Source organism: Dermacentor albipictus, chromosome 4 (assembly GCF_038994185.2).
Source record: "Dermacentor albipictus isolate Rhodes 1998 colony chromosome 4, USDA_Dalb.pri_finalv2, whole genome shotgun sequence".
In the NCBI taxonomy this organism is placed as follows: Eukaryota; Metazoa; Arthropoda; class Arachnida; order Ixodida; family Ixodidae; genus Dermacentor; species Dermacentor albipictus.
Window position 1 is genome coordinate 38,471,350 of NC_091824.1, and position 15,465 is coordinate 38,486,814.

Below are 15,465 nucleotides of genomic sequence, written 5' to 3' on the forward strand. Positions count from 1 at the left end.
TGCTCGACCCCAGCTGGTTTACAGCGCTAGGTTGCTTGAGCTGTTTGAGCATTTTTTCCGCAACAGATACGATCACATGGTGAGGATAACTTGCCCCATTGAGGCGGCTGACCTGACAATGAAAAGTGCTTTGCAGCCGATGCACGCATGACTTGTTAAGTGCGTTGGTTAAACATGATTGAATGATGCCTCGTTTTATTACTTTTGAATGAGCTGAATGGTAGGAGAGAAGAGGTTTGCTAGCTCTTGGCTTGAACTGCCAGCACACATGACACGATGAAAAAGGTAACTCTAAATCTAAAAATCTTAAACAGTTATCAGCCGGAAGCTCATGGTTAGAGGATGCAAGGCTGTTTTAAACTCTGTCAATACTAAGGATGACTGGGTCTCCAATTCTGGACTGTCACAACCTACGAACACTAAAAAATCATCGACAAATCTAAAGATCTGCATAACATTTGTCCCCGATATGCACTGCTTTAACAGGTTGTCTTTTGAAGCTAAAAAGATGTCGCTTAAAACAGGGGTGATGCACGAACCTATACAGACACCCTCTTTCTGTAGAAAGACGTCGTCGTTCCATTTTATGTGCGTGGACTTCAGGTAAACGGGCAGCAGTTCCAAAAAGGAACCTACTGCTATGCCAGAGGCATTCTGGAACGCAATTGCTCCAAATTTATCGATGCAGTCATTGACGCTTTTCATCAAATCATTTTGTGGTATTGAGTAATACAAGTCTTTTATGTCAACAGAGAAGGCGGATAGCAATTTGTTCTCATTCTGTGCCATGTATTTTGCGACGCTTTCCGAATTCTTCACGCGAAACGGGTCGTCGATGGGTAGTCTATTCAAATTTTGCTGGAGAAACAAGGAGACCTGTTTTTGCCATGACCCATTTTCTGAGACTATGACGCGGAAGGGAGAGTTATATTTATGAGTATTTGCCGTGAAGAATACATCAAGGCTCAATTTTTTCTCGACTCTATTTGCCATTATGTTCACGGCATATCTGCCATATGTTCACGGCATATCGCACAATCTCAAAAAAGTAGGTACACGATCTGGTGTTCGTGTTATAGTTTCCGCTCCGAAACGTCTTGGTTTGATGTGTGCCAAAGTGAACGCAGGAAATCGGGAAAACAAACAGGTGTGCGCAAAAAAACATGGGCAGAAACATGTCAGATGTGTACAGAAAATAGTTTATTCGGTCCCCTTGTCGTGCGGTTCATCATATGTAGGCCAAACGGGCAGATCTGTAATGCTCGTGTAATCTGTCTGAATGACAGATTACATGAGCACAGATATAAGATGGAAAACGAGCTCTCCGGTCATATAAGTGCCCATTGTAAGGCTCACAAGTGCATCCCAGATTTCGATAGAACCGTGTTCTGTACAGAGCTGACCATCAACTCACAAGGGAGATATTGGAAGCGCTTGAGATAAAAAAGCGCGGTCTTGAATGTATCGGTGAAGTCTCAGTTTCGCTTTCGACAAAGGAACTGGCATATCTTGAGAGTGACTCTTAAAATGTTATTCTGTATCTTCGCTTCCTTGTGCGATGCAGATGACTGTCCTGTTTATTTCTTGTTGCTTTGAACCTTGACAGCAGCTATATATTACTATGTCAAGAAATAAAACACTCAGTTGTTAGTGCGCCTACGTGCTGTCTCGTGTTTCCCTTCTTCGTGTGTTGTTTTATTCGGTGCCGTCTTTGTAATCATGCTTAACCAACTAGCCCACCAACACATGCTCAGTTCTAGAATTAGGAGCACTGATTTTTCAAAAGTTAGCCGGGGTCTTTCGTTTGTTTTAGCTCATGCACTACAAACTCATTGATTTGTGTGAAAATACGGTCCAAGCAACGCGCACCGGAAAGGCAAGACACCAGGCGGCTGCTTTGCACCAGTTGCATAAACCGGTGGGTAAGCGGCAGTGAGGTTCGAACCACGCACCTCCTGCAGCTGAGCCGGCCGCCGCACTCATTGGGCCACAGCTGCGTCGTCGATTTCAGCGTCCTTGTTTCTTGAGCTCGTCCGTCAAGGAAGTTATTGACCGCAGCCGCAGAGTGTAGATACGGTTCCTAGGCAGTGCATGCAAGGATAAAACTAGTAAACGAAAAATTATACTCCGTCCATTTGTACTCGCACAAGCAGAGTATGCGAGTCCTTTCTTCCCTGGCTACTGCTCCGCATAGACAAGCAGCCTCCCAGAACCACGTCATGTTGCACACAGCTGCTATCCGACCATCACCAACTTTTTAATTTCTTCTGGACAACCGCGCACCGGCTCAATCGACGGATAACTTCTCATTCCTATCGGCCTGCAGAGTACTCGTTCTCTTTCTTTCATTCCTTGGCACCTACGCTCTGCGTCCAGGAAACGGAAGCATGTTGAACGAAAGAAATAGTGAAAACGCCTACCAATAAGGATAGGTTAAAAAAGATATCAAGCGGAACTTTCCTGAATGGCATCTGTCAGGGATATGGGTAGCATATTATATGACGGTGGGCGTGGTGCGGAATGCCTGATGCGTGATAATGAGGTGTGTGTGGGGGTTATGCTGCTGGTAGCATGCTTTATTTATTTACACATGCGTGAGGAGCACGAGAAGAGAGATGCGCATGAAATGCTACGCATATATTCGATAGTTCTTCAAGAAGGCTCCGCCTAGTTTGGCGCAGCATAACCAACGTGCTAATGCCGTCATAGGAATGGGAGAGGGATGACTATGCGTCCTTCCGTAATTTACGCACGAGTGGCGCAACCTCTCCTATTGGATTACCTTCAGCACACCTTCTATCCTGACTGGTCGGGTGTTTATCACGGTGTCCCGCACTGCTTGCTATCCCCTTTTTAGCATAGGCTTAGACACATCTGTCCTAAGTTCAACGCTTCCTTTCTACGCACGGGCTACGTGGAACTGCGAAAGCGTACCTGCTCGTAGAATGTTTTGCGCCGGCACATCTTTTGTTATCCTGAACAATAGGTCGTTTGCCACTGTACTCCGGATGGCAGCTTTCAGATGCGCACAGTGGGCTTAAACTCCGCGTTCTCGCCTTGCATTGAGAAAGGCGGTTTTCTGACTTCACACTGAACTTTCAACCGATTCGCCACATGAAGTTTTTAAGACGTTCCTCCAGCATGCTTAATCCTGACAAGATGAGGGGTTCTCAAACCATTACTTTCAGGGAACGTGAAAGAGAGGCCGACCTCGGAACCAGGGAGGAATCGGTTGAAGGTCGATCTGTCTTCCAGACAGCCGACCAGAAGATACGGGCTTGATGGGCTAAAAAAGTGGGCATGCGCTGCTTCGTTTTTCGGACAGGAGGAATCACAGCCGCCGAGTCCACTGAGTTCCTGTGAGAGATGGCTCCACCGCATCGATTGATGTGGCCGTGGCTCGTGGGAATGATCCTCGCAGCGGTTATGACCGAGGCCCACGGAGCTGCCAGGCAACCTGTGGAAGGCGACAACGAGGACGAAGATGTGGCCCAGATGTACGCCTGCTACGCAAACTATCTCGTTACCCAAATGAATAACAGAGTAACCAACGCTGTTTGGAACTACGCCAACAACCTCACGGAGTACAACAAGAACAACAGCGTGAGTATTTTAGCCGTGCTCGGGCACTTCTGCGCCCGGTGATTTAGATTTTCTGGAAGGATGTCAAAGTTGAAATAAGGCGGATGTCGGTAAGGGGATCTTGGTGGGAATAAAGATAATGCCGTTACACTCTAATTGTGGACTGCACTCACTACATTGTTAGATTAGTCTCGTCAAGTCTCGTCAAGCTGATGGGTTACCGCAGTAATCTTGCACATCATGGCGCAGAATGCCACGGTTGGGTTTAGAGCTCCATGATACAGGCACTGCATCATGAGGCTTTAACCCCAACCATGACATCCTGCGGCAGGGTGTACAACATTACAGTGGAGTGTGGTGTCCTAGTGCACACCGAAACAGTGTAATAACATTAGTTGCAACTACTATAACTCCCAAGACACGCTATACATCTTAACAAAGTGTGTCATGGGTGATATCGCGAACGGGATCTAGTGGAAGATTGTAACTAAGACTGTTACACAATTTACCACTGTTACTACACTGAAATTACACACTACTGTACGCTGTACCATGCTTCAGATGTGGGGTATGTCGAATATGCAATGTGATCAACGATGGTAACTAATGCTGCAAGATGGGCTCACTCATTTCTGGATTGTTATACAGGTTAGAAGGGCCAGATGAAAAGTGACAAAAAAAACTCAGTGCACTTCCACTATGTGAAAAAGGATGACCAGCGAAGCTATGTATATGGGCCCCTTAATGGCACTTTGCACCTTCGCCGCGGGTCGTCCCGGTATTGTACTGTCTTCGATATCGGCCCACGTATGGGGAGTGCTTAAAGCCTCCTGAACCTCCGCCGCGGTTTGGAACGGCATTGCACTATTTTCGGGATCGGCCCACGTATGGGTACTGCTTAACGCCTGCTTCAACTCCACCGCGGGTCGGCCTGGTTTTACACTATCTTCGGGATCGGCCCACGTATGGGTAGTGCTGAAGGCCTGCTGCACCTACGCCGTTCAGTGTCTCGTTCAGTGTCTCGGATTGCACATCCCAAAGACACTGACTTGACATTCCCTTACAGAGATGCCTCCTCGACTTGCGGGACGCACCTGCATGCATCCGAAGTTTCTGGAAAGTTATCGATGCTTCTATCCGGCTGTCTCTTGTCGCCGAACCTTGTGCTATCAGATTTCATCGCATGACGCGAATGGTGTAGAACTTGGTGCAAGGGACGGGGGTCCCAACGATTAGTCTGGAACATTCGAGGACTGCTGTATAAAAGCCGACGCACTCGGCCCGCTGATCAGATTTCGATGATCGCCGACCGTGTTCACCGCTATCGTTGTGCTATAAGTGTAGCCTGTTTTGTGGCCCCAGGTTCGCCGAATAAAAGTTAGTTATGTCGCTCACAGTATTGCTACTGTGTTCTTGAACGTCACTACTACGTGACATCTGGTGGAGGAGCTTTACGTTCATGTACCGGACGCCCCCGACAAGCCGTAATTCAAGCCCCGACCGCAGACAACAGCAACGTCGTCCCGGAACATCGAACAAGCCGCCGGCCACAGCAGCTTCCCCCGGAACACGGACTTCTGCCTGAGAACACCAAGAAGATTGTGGCCAAGGCAACCCCAATGGCATCCCCAGCGTCCCCCCTCGTGCTGCAGCAGCCCAGGGAACCACCGACGTTCCGCGGTTCCACACTTGAGGACCAGCAAAGCTGGCTGGAGACGTATGAGAGGGTCTCTACGTTTACAGTTGGGATAGCGACGACAAGCTGCGACATGTGTATTTCGCATTGGAAGACACCGCCAGGACCTGGTTCGAGAATCCACCTCAACGACGTGGGACCTGTTCCGAAGCGGCTCCTTGCAAACATTTACGAGCATCGCGCGAAAAGAGCGAGCCCAAGCTCTGCTAGAGACCAGAGTGCAGCTGCCAAGCGAGACGATCGCTATCTTCACGTAGGAGATAGCCCGTTTTTTCCGGCACGCCGACCTGGAAATGTCGGAGGAGAAAAAAGTCCACTTCCTTCAAGCAAGAACTTTTCGCCGGACTTACTCGTAACCCACCGAAGACTGTAGCTGAGTTTCCTGCAGAGGCATCAACGATCGAGAAAACTCTGGAGATGCGCACCCGGCAATATAACCACCAGGGGCTCACGCCGTTGTACGCCATACAAGGACTGGGTTCCGAAGACCTTCAAGAGACCATCAGGGCCATTGTGCGCGAAGAACTGCGCAAGGTCCTGCCTTCGTCGCAGCCTCAAGTGGCCTCGATCGCCGACATCGTGAAAGATGAGGTTCAGCGATCACTTGGGGTCCCTGAGGTACAACCTCAATTACCGCAGCCCCAGCCAGACGCGATGACCTACGCCGCCGTCGCACGCCGTCAAGGCCCCCCTCCGCGACCGCGCCAGGGCCCTGTGACGCCGCAATTCCGTCGTCCGCCGCCCAGCGCACCTACGTCGCCCAGCGCACCTACGCGAGGAAGACGGATATTTGGCGAGCCCCCGACCACCGCCCGCTCTGCTATCACTGCGGAGAAGCCGGCCATGTGTATCGCCGATGCCATACCGGGAGATGGGACTAAGAGGGTTCGCTGTCAACGCGCAGCGTCCACAGCTTGGGGAGCGCCCACGTGATATCGCCGATTACCTAGCCGCCACTCGGTGGAACTCTGGACGGCCGTCCCGTTCGCCGTCACCAGGCCGCTACCTGTCCCCGCAGCACCGACCATACACCGGCACAGCACGAGGCCGCTCTGCGAGCCCATATCCGGAAAACTAAAAGCAGCAACCGATGGAGGTGCGGTTGCTGTTCGTCGAACTGACGAAGATCTTCCACCGCCGACGAAGAGGACGAAGAGACCATCTCGACGACATAATAACGACACGCCGCCGTCCCGACGAAGTCAGGAAGCCAAGCCTACACCGACGAAAGACGACTTGACGACGCGACGCTGCAGCTTCAGTTCAACACGACACAGCCGTGATCCGACGCCAAGGCCTAACTGCAACGCCAGACAAAGAACCACCGACCTCGACGTGCTCCTCGACGGCCACGCAGTTACCGCCTTAGTGGACACAGGGGCCGATTACTCCGTCATGAGTGCACACATCGCCGCCCAGTTGAAGAAGGTTAAGACTGCATGAGAGGGCCCACAAATTCGGACAGCTGGAGGACACCTCATCACGTCGACTGGAATCTGCACGGCAAGAATAACCATTCATGACAGGACTTACCCTGCCACCTTCGTTATCCTCCAACAGTGCTCACGAGACGTCATTCTCGGTATGGACTTCCTGAACCAACACGGCGCAATCATCGACCTGAAGTCAAAGTCAGTAACGCTGGCGGAAGATAAAGCGATACTGCCGGAGAGCCCTCGTAGTCACCACGCCTTGAGTGTGCTCGAAGATCAAGTGAGCATCCCGCCTCGTTCCAGCATTGTTATTTCGGTCGGCACCGAAGCACCCGCTGACGTAGAAGGCGTCATCGAAGGCGACCAACGTCTACTGCTAGACCGTGAAATTTGCGTCGCAAGAGGGATCGCTCGACTGCATGGAGGGAAAACTGTAGTGTTGCTCACAAACTTCAGCCAGGAGTTCAAGCACATCAACAAGGGCACGACGATCGCGTGCATCGAGGACATTCTGGAAGCCGGTAATGCGTTTGTCCTCTCGGATTCCGCCGCATCTACCCCAACGACCATGGTTCCCGAACCAACCTACGACAATAATCCAAGTCTCCCCGTGATTAAGCAACAGCAGCTCAGAAGTCTGCTCCGACGATACAAAGGCTGCTTTTCGACGTCATCGACGATTCGACAAACACCAGTCGCCAAGCATCGCATAATCACCGAGGAGTGCGCTCGACCACTCCGCCAGAGCCCTTACCGACTTTCGCCGAGAGAACGTGTAGATATAAGGGAACAAGCCGACGAAATGCTGCGCGACGACATCATCCAGCCGTCGAAAAGCCCGTGGGCATCCCCTGTTGTCCTGGTAAAGAAAAAGGACGGAACCCTGCGTTTCTGCGTCGATTATCGTCGTCTGAACAAGATCACGAAAAAGGACGCATACCCCCTCCCACGAATAGACGACGCATTGGATCGGCTCTGCAACGCTAAATACTTCTCGTCGATGGACCTCAAGTCTGGCTATTGGCAAATAGAAGTCGACAAAAGAGATCGCGAAAAGACGGCTTTCATCACTCCAGACGGCTTTTACGAGTTCAAGGTTATGCCATTCGGACTGTGCTCGGCGCCTGCAACGTTCCAGCGCGTCATGGACACGGTGTTAGCAGGATTGAAGTGGCATACCTGTCTCGTTTACTTGGATGACACCGTCGTCTTCGCCCGAAATTTCGACGATCACCTCAGGCGGCTAGCGACAGTACTAGAGGCCATCAAGTCGTCAGGGCTTACTCTGAGGCCGGAGAAATGCCGCTTCGCTTACGATGAGCTTCTATCCCTAGGTCACGTAATCAGCAAATCTGGTGTCCGTCCAGACCCGCAAAAGACAGCTGCCATCGCACAGTTCCCGCAACCCATCGACAAGAAGACAGTGCGCAGATTCCTTGCATGTGTGCCTACTACAGGCGCTTTGTCAAGGACTTTTCACGCATCGCCGAGCCGTTGACACGTCTAACTAAGTGTGATGTTGAGTTCAAGTGGGAAACGCCGCAGGCCGACGCATTTGAAGAACTCATACGACGCATGCAGTCGCCGCCGGTACTTGCGCACTTCGACGAGTACGCCGATACAGAAATCCATACTGACGGCAGTAGCCTAGACCTTGGTGCCGTTCTAGTCCAGAGGAGAAACGTAGTCGAACAGGTGATAGCTTACGCTAGCCGGTCGCTATCAAAAGCGGAAGGCAACTATTCTACGACCGAAAAGGAATGCCTCGCCATCGTTTGGGCTACAGCTAAATTTCGCCCTTATATTTATGGCAGGCCATTCAAAGTCGTCGGTGACCATCATGCGTTGCGTTGGCTAGCGAATATAAAGGATCCTTCAGGACGACTGGCGCGGTGGAGCCTCAGACTACAAAAATACGACATCACTGTAACCTACAAGTCCGGAAGAAAACACTCCAATGCCGATTGCCTATCACGCGCCCCCCTTGACCCACCGCCGTAAGATGACGAGAATGACGACGCCTTCCTTGGAATGATAAGCGCGGAAGACTTCGCTGAACAGCAACGGGCAGCCCCGGAGCTAAAAGGCCTCGTCGAATATTTGGAAGGGCACGCCGACGTTGTCCCCAGGGCATTTAAGCGCGGATTATCTTCCTTCACGCTTAAAAACAATATACTCGTGAAGAACTTCTCACCAGTCCGCGCCAACTACCTTCTAGTTGTCCCGTCAGGACTTCGTCCAGAAGTATTGCACGCCCTACATGACGATCCAACCGATGGACACCTCGGATTTCCCCGGACACTATCGGGGATACAAGAAAAGTATTATTGGCCGCGCCTCACCGCCGACGTCGCCCGTTATGTCAGAACATGCCGAGACTGTCAGCGACGCAAGACACCGCCGAAAAGTCCAGCCGGATTACTACAGCCAATCGAGCCTCCTTGCCGACCATTCCAGCAGATCGGGATGGACTTGCTGGGACCCTTTCCGACGTCGACAACCGGAAATAAGTGGATCATCGTGGCGACGGACTACCTCACCCGCTTCGTTAAAACTAAAGCACTGCCGGAAGGTAGCGCCACCGAAGTGGCGAAATTCTTTGTCGAAAACATCCTGCTGCGACATGGCGCCCCAGAATCCCTCATAACCGACAGAGGAACGGCCTTTACAGCGGAGCTCACCCAAGCCATTCTGAAAAACAGTCATACAAGGCACAGGAGGACAACGGCCTACCACCCGCAGACGAATGGCCTTACGGAGCGGCTGAATAAGACCCTCGCCGACATGCTAGCGACGTACGTCGACGTCGAACACAAGACCTGGGATGCCGTCCTGCCGTACGTAGCATTCGTTTACAACACGGCGGTGCAAGAAACAACACAGATCACGCCGTTCAAGCTGGTCTATGGCAGGAACCCGACGACGACGCTCGACGCCATGCTGCCGCACGTCACTGATGAGGAGAACCTTGACGTCGCTACCTATCTCCAGCGCGCCCATGAAGCCCCACAGCTCGCCCGCCTGCGGATCAAGAACCAGGAGAGGACCGACAGCCGACGCTACAACCTCCGACGACGCTTCGTCGAGTACCAGCCCGGCGACCGTGTTTGGGTATGGACCCCGCGATACGCCGACGAGGACTCAGTGAGAAACTACTACGGCGCAATTTCGGACCCTACAAGGTCATCCGACGTATTGGCGCACTGGACTATGAGGTTTTGCCAGACGGCATTTCGTGTTCACAGCGGCGCCGCTCATGATCTGAAGTGGTCCACGTGGTGCGCCTTAAACCCTTTTATGGACGCCGACGAAGTTCCTTATTTTGTTTTCTTTGCTACGAGTGCTTCTCTTTTTACTGCTTTCGTTTGTTTGCAGCATCGGATCGATGCTTATTAAGAGGGGTAACGACACGTGTACTTATCTTTATCGGGCGACCACGTTTCGCCGCCTAACTAATGTTATCGTACACCGCGGGACGCGCCTGCATGCATCCGAAGTTTCTGGAAAGTTATCGATGCTTCTATCCGGCTGTCTGTTGCCGCCGAACCATGTGTTATCAGATTTCATCACGTGACGCAAATGGTGTAGAACTTTCTGGAAGGCACGCGGGTCCCAACGATTAGTCTGGAACATTCGACGGCTGCTGTATAAAAGCCGACGCGCTTGGCCCGCTGATCAGATTTCGACGATCGCCGACCGTGTTCGCCGCTATTGTTGTGCTATAAGTGTAGCCTGTTTTGTGGGCACAGGTTCGCCCAATAAAAGTTAGTTTTGTCGGTCACAGTATTGCTGCTGTGTTCTTCAACGTCACTACTACGTGACAGTATGAAACAGGTGGCTGGGGCCCCTAGTCCTGGGCTCCGCTGGCCTCAGCAGCCCCCCGTGCTTGGTCGACGAGTGACTCTTGGGCCTCCTCCCCTTCGGTGGCGAGCGAGGTCTCCCACTGATCCGTTACGAATTTTTGCGCCGGAATGCAGGTCGTATTAATTTTTGGTTGCCTGAGCTTGTATTCCCACGTAATGTGGGCTAGAGATGACGGGCCTCTGCACCACGGACTTCCGCCCACGTATGCAGTGGGGTGGGTGGCACGTTTTAAGCATAACCGGGGGTATGTATTTGTCTGTAGGTGGCACCACTCATGCGCATTCCTTACACCGAACTGAGGATGGGGGGACGTACTTAATTACCTTTAGCCCGAGAACATTTTCGGTCTTGTCAGCATGGATTCCCCCCCCCCAAAAAAAATGTTTTCAAAATAGCACAGTTAATATCTAAAAAGAAAGGGAACCGAGGGGCCTAATTTTTATTAATCATACCATAAGTAGTCAACAAACAGACACCAAGGACAACATAGGGGAAATTGCATGTACTTATTAATTGAATTAAAGAAACGATAAATTAATGAAAATGAAAGTGGATGAAAAAACAACTGGGCGCAGGTAGGATAAAAACCCACGCCTTTGCTTTGCGCGTGCCGTGCTCTAACCAGTTCAGCTACCGCATCACCGTTACCCCATCTATTTTTGGAGGTCTTTATGTTTTACGACTAGAACTAACCCTGGGAGTGTTAGCCAGCTCCACCGCTCACAAACCTTGGCCGCGGATGTGGAGCATGCTTTCTGCCGCAGGCGCAACGAGTACCTGATCTGTTTGGGTGACGGAAACTACTGAATAAACCAACACATGCTACCTGAAGGCCGAATGTTGCCGAATTTGAGATCCTCGTAATGTAATGAACTAGGAAAAAGGGAACTGACGATTTTTATTAATCATATCATAAAAAACCAACAAACAAGGACACCAAGAACAACATAGGGGAAATTGCTTGTGCTTACCAATTACAGTCTAACACTCCCATGGTTAGTTCTAGCTGCTAACATAAATACTCCAGAAAGTGGTTGGGAAAACAGCGCCGTGGTAGCCCAGTTTGTAAGAGCATCGCACGCGTAATGCGAAGGGGTGGGTTAGTATGCCACCTGTGGCCAGTTGTTTTTTCATCCACTTTTGTTTCCTATAATTTGCCATTATTTTTGATTCAATAAGTAAGTACAAGTAATTTCCACTATGACATCCTTGGTGTCATTGCTGGCTTCATATGATGTGGTTATTATGTACCATTCATGACTTTTCCTGCTCATTCGACGAGCAGCTTCAGATAGACGCCAATTTTTCATCTAGAGCAGTCGATCATATTCCGCATAATTTGTTCACTGCCAGAATGGGGGAAGTGGGGCTCTCTGACACATTCGTTAATTTGGTTCAAGCAACCTTGAATAATTATACGGAATTTGTTGAAATCGAAAGAATATGGTCTAATAAATTACAGGTGCTTTATTGGGACCGTAATTGGGACCATTACTCTTATTTATGTATATAAATGACATTGCTACCGCTATTGATGATTGTGTAAAGGTGAAGTTGTTCGCTGATGATTGTATTCCCTACTCTTTTGTTAGCAACAGTGCGTCCTGAGTGCTAATAAATAGTAATATTTGTAAACTCGCGGATTATTTCGAACGTAAGAGAATGCAGATTAATTTTGCTAAGACCATGTCCAGAGCTATACCTACTAAAAAGATCTGTCGTCATTACACAGCAAATCAAGCCAGTGTCTTATGTAACCTATTTGGGCATATCAATTACCAATAAACTTACGTGGGATTTGCATATCAATAACACGTGCATGAAGGCCTATATGAAACTGTGCTTTTTGCGGCGGAAGCAGATAACCTCTCCTTCATATGTTAAGCTTTGTTCACCCAGTTCCTTGTTCACCCTTGTTGGCCAAGTTCTTGAGTACACTGCTGTCGTGTGGGATCCGTGTTATTCTGAAGATATCGCGACGATTGGGCGCATACATCGTCCTGAAGCTAGGTAAATTTCATCGAATTACCGAACTACATCGTCAGTTTCCGGCATGCTGCGGCCACTCAAGCTCCACCCATAGCAAGTACGGCGGCCGATAGCACAACTTAAAATCTTCTACCTGCTATGTCATTCTAAGACAGGTCTGGAACGGAATAAATATTTCCCTGCTCCATAAAAAGGTCGTCAGGCCTAAATCGTAGCATGCTTGTACGTTCGTATGTTGCCAGGACAAAACATTTTCAAAGGCTATTGCTGCGGAATGCGATAAAGTCTCATTGTTTGAAAAGGGCTTGGAAATGTTCTTTGTGCGACCTCACCTGCTTGGGCAGCGTAGTAGCCTGCGCTATTGCAGCTTAAATAAAGAAAGCCACCACTGGCGCCATCGCGAAAACTTCCAATTCTGGAGTCAAGATCGCACTGGTGTCCCATGGCGACCGTGCGACGAAAGTGAAAGCAAGATGCCTTGAATGTCTGCGAATGCACGATTCCCTTGCGCAGTCGCTCTATTATTGCTTGTGCTCAATCTCTGGTTCTTTACTAATGGTATGTCCCAAATGCTACGAATCAGAGCATTCGCGCGTGCTGAAGTAGACCAAATTGCGTATTTCTACACGTGAACGTGCACGAGCGCGCATTCTCATTACATTTACCGCGTTATTTGTATTCCTTCCTTAGGTGAAGGCGAGACTGGAGATGAAAAAACTGGAGAAGGAAGTCTGGAAAAATGTCACCAAGTACAAATGGACAAAGTTCGAGGATCCGGTGACGCGAAGAATTTTCGAAAAATTGTCAGTTCTGGGAACTGCCATGTTGAGCGATGACAAGCAAAATGAGGTAACGAAACCTGCTCTTTTCTAATTCCCGAAGGAAACGCTCTTGTTTCTTACACTTACTGTGATACGTTCTTTTATTAATTGCACGTGCTTCAATGGAACTAAATTCCGATTACGCAAAAGAATTGGTGAGCAGCTTTATTAAATTATTTGTTCACCAATTCACACAGATTCGGCCACATTGATTTATAGCTTTTCGATACGCAAATTACTGACTGTGAAATTCATCTGCAAGAAACATCGTGCACTATTAAAATTCAATACTAAGCTTCTTTTATTAGATTTCTCAACGGTTCACGCATGTATAGAAATATCAAAAGAGAAAACTTGGCCAGACTATATTGTCGCCGTTTACCACAAGTGCTTGTCGCTCTTGCCGAATCGTAGATTGCAATTCGTGGACAAGTGGAATACTAACAAGTTAGGGCTATTGAGAATACGTTCCCTCACTTCTGCTCACGCTGATGTGTACACTATCTACATATTGGGGCATTCACACGTAGAAAGACTGAAAAAAAAGTGCCCGTGCACCGTGGATTGCGTGCGCGATAAGGAATTCCAACTGGTCGAAATCAATTCGTTCCTTTGTGAAACCTACTTACAACACCTAGAAAGACGAAACAAAAATACAAATCGCATAGGAGGAGCGCTCAGATGGCTTTACATCAAGTGGCTTTGACACATCAAGTGGATTCGATATACATCAATAAATATTTGCACGAAAGATTCAGACTGCGCGAAATGAAACGTTCAATGTCGCCGATATAAACACAGAAGGCGACGAGCGGGGAAAGCGCAAAGTCCACTCTATGGCCGCAGTTAGAGACAGAATTAAAAGCGATGGTCGACAGCCTCCAATAGAGTGGTCGTATGCGCAGTGCATTTGAAGACATCATTTTCCACAGAGGGTCTGCGCCAACCAGGAAGAGTGTGCAAGCACTGCTGACTGCCTTCCTGCGTTACACGGGGCTCATCGACACCTGGTGACACACACCACTGATGTCAACTCATAAGAGGCTCAGGCGGAGCAACTGCCCGCTAAGTATGCCATGCTAACGCCCGCTTTGCTGCATTACCACCACCGCCAGATCGCACGAGAGAAATTTGAGAACACATGAAATATCGCTCAAATCACCTATCAAACACACGCACAACGCATTATCTTGTTCAAGTAATCATGTTTTTCTGAGACATCCCGAGAAATCAGCTCTCTCACAGCTATCGGTTTCTGGGAAAATATAAGGCTGAAAAGTGACGATTGACAAGAAATAAAACGATCCATCACAAAAGCACTCCAAATGAGCACTCTCTCTTGCGATGAGAAAAACGTTAAACACTTCAAATGGGCTCTATGTGCCAAGAATTCCGAGGGCCCTGTTTCCGAGTAAAACAAATTCTGCTTGATTTTGCTTTCTTTGCAGCTCCTGAACATAGTTGCGGAAATGCTACAAAACCACGCTTCGGGAAAGATATGTCCTTTTCTCCGAAAAACTAACACGTCAGAGGAATGCAACTTGTCTTTAGAACCAGGTACGGCAGTGAAACTCACACAATATGTAGCTTGCATGTTGAGAGACAAGGTTACAATTCATTTGTGCTCATTGCTACTACGTCTGGTGTTGTAAGTGATGACAGTGCGTATTTTTCATGCGCATCTGCAATCAGAGATCAAAAACATCCTCAAGGACTCCCGGAATTACTACGAGCTTCAGCACGTATGGAACGAGTGGCGGAAGGTTGCGGGGAAGCCTATGAAGGAGAGGTACCTGCGCTACGTCAAGCTCATGAACGAAGCGGCCAGGCTGAACGGTGAGATAAGCTAGCTAACTTGGCCAGATAGTGCCGATGCACATTCTTCGTAATAGGTGCATAAAACACTGCACGGATCCGCAAACGCTATCGACCGCAATTCTAAGTTTCATTTAGTAGCATTCGTGCATCAATGTGCACTACCAAATGAAACTTTCAGTTGGTAATGCACGATCAGAAATTTGCATCATTGCGCAAATGCAAGTAATTGTGTAATTGGATGAAACCCGCGCTTGTTGTATTT

At 49.2% G+C, this 15,465-nt stretch overlaps 1 protein-coding gene across 2 annotated transcripts in view; it reads left to right on the plus strand.

Annotated features, from left to right (window-relative positions):
* LOC139059060 (angiotensin-converting enzyme-like) overlaps positions 1-15,465 on the plus strand; it is an 86,196-nt gene that overhangs the window by 15,735 nt on the left and 54,996 nt on the right. For both annotated transcript variants that reach the window (XM_070536896.1, XM_070536897.1), the window contains exons 2-5: positions 3,326-3,603; positions 13,255-13,413; positions 14,834-14,942; positions 15,078-15,221. In XM_070536896.1, coding sequence (XP_070392997.1) covers positions 3,367-3,603; positions 13,255-13,413; positions 14,834-14,942; positions 15,078-15,221 — 649 coding nt within the window. In that variant the 5' untranslated portion in view covers positions 3,326-3,366. The remainder of the gene's footprint in view (positions 1-3,325; positions 3,604-13,254; positions 13,414-14,833; positions 14,943-15,077; positions 15,222-15,465) is intronic.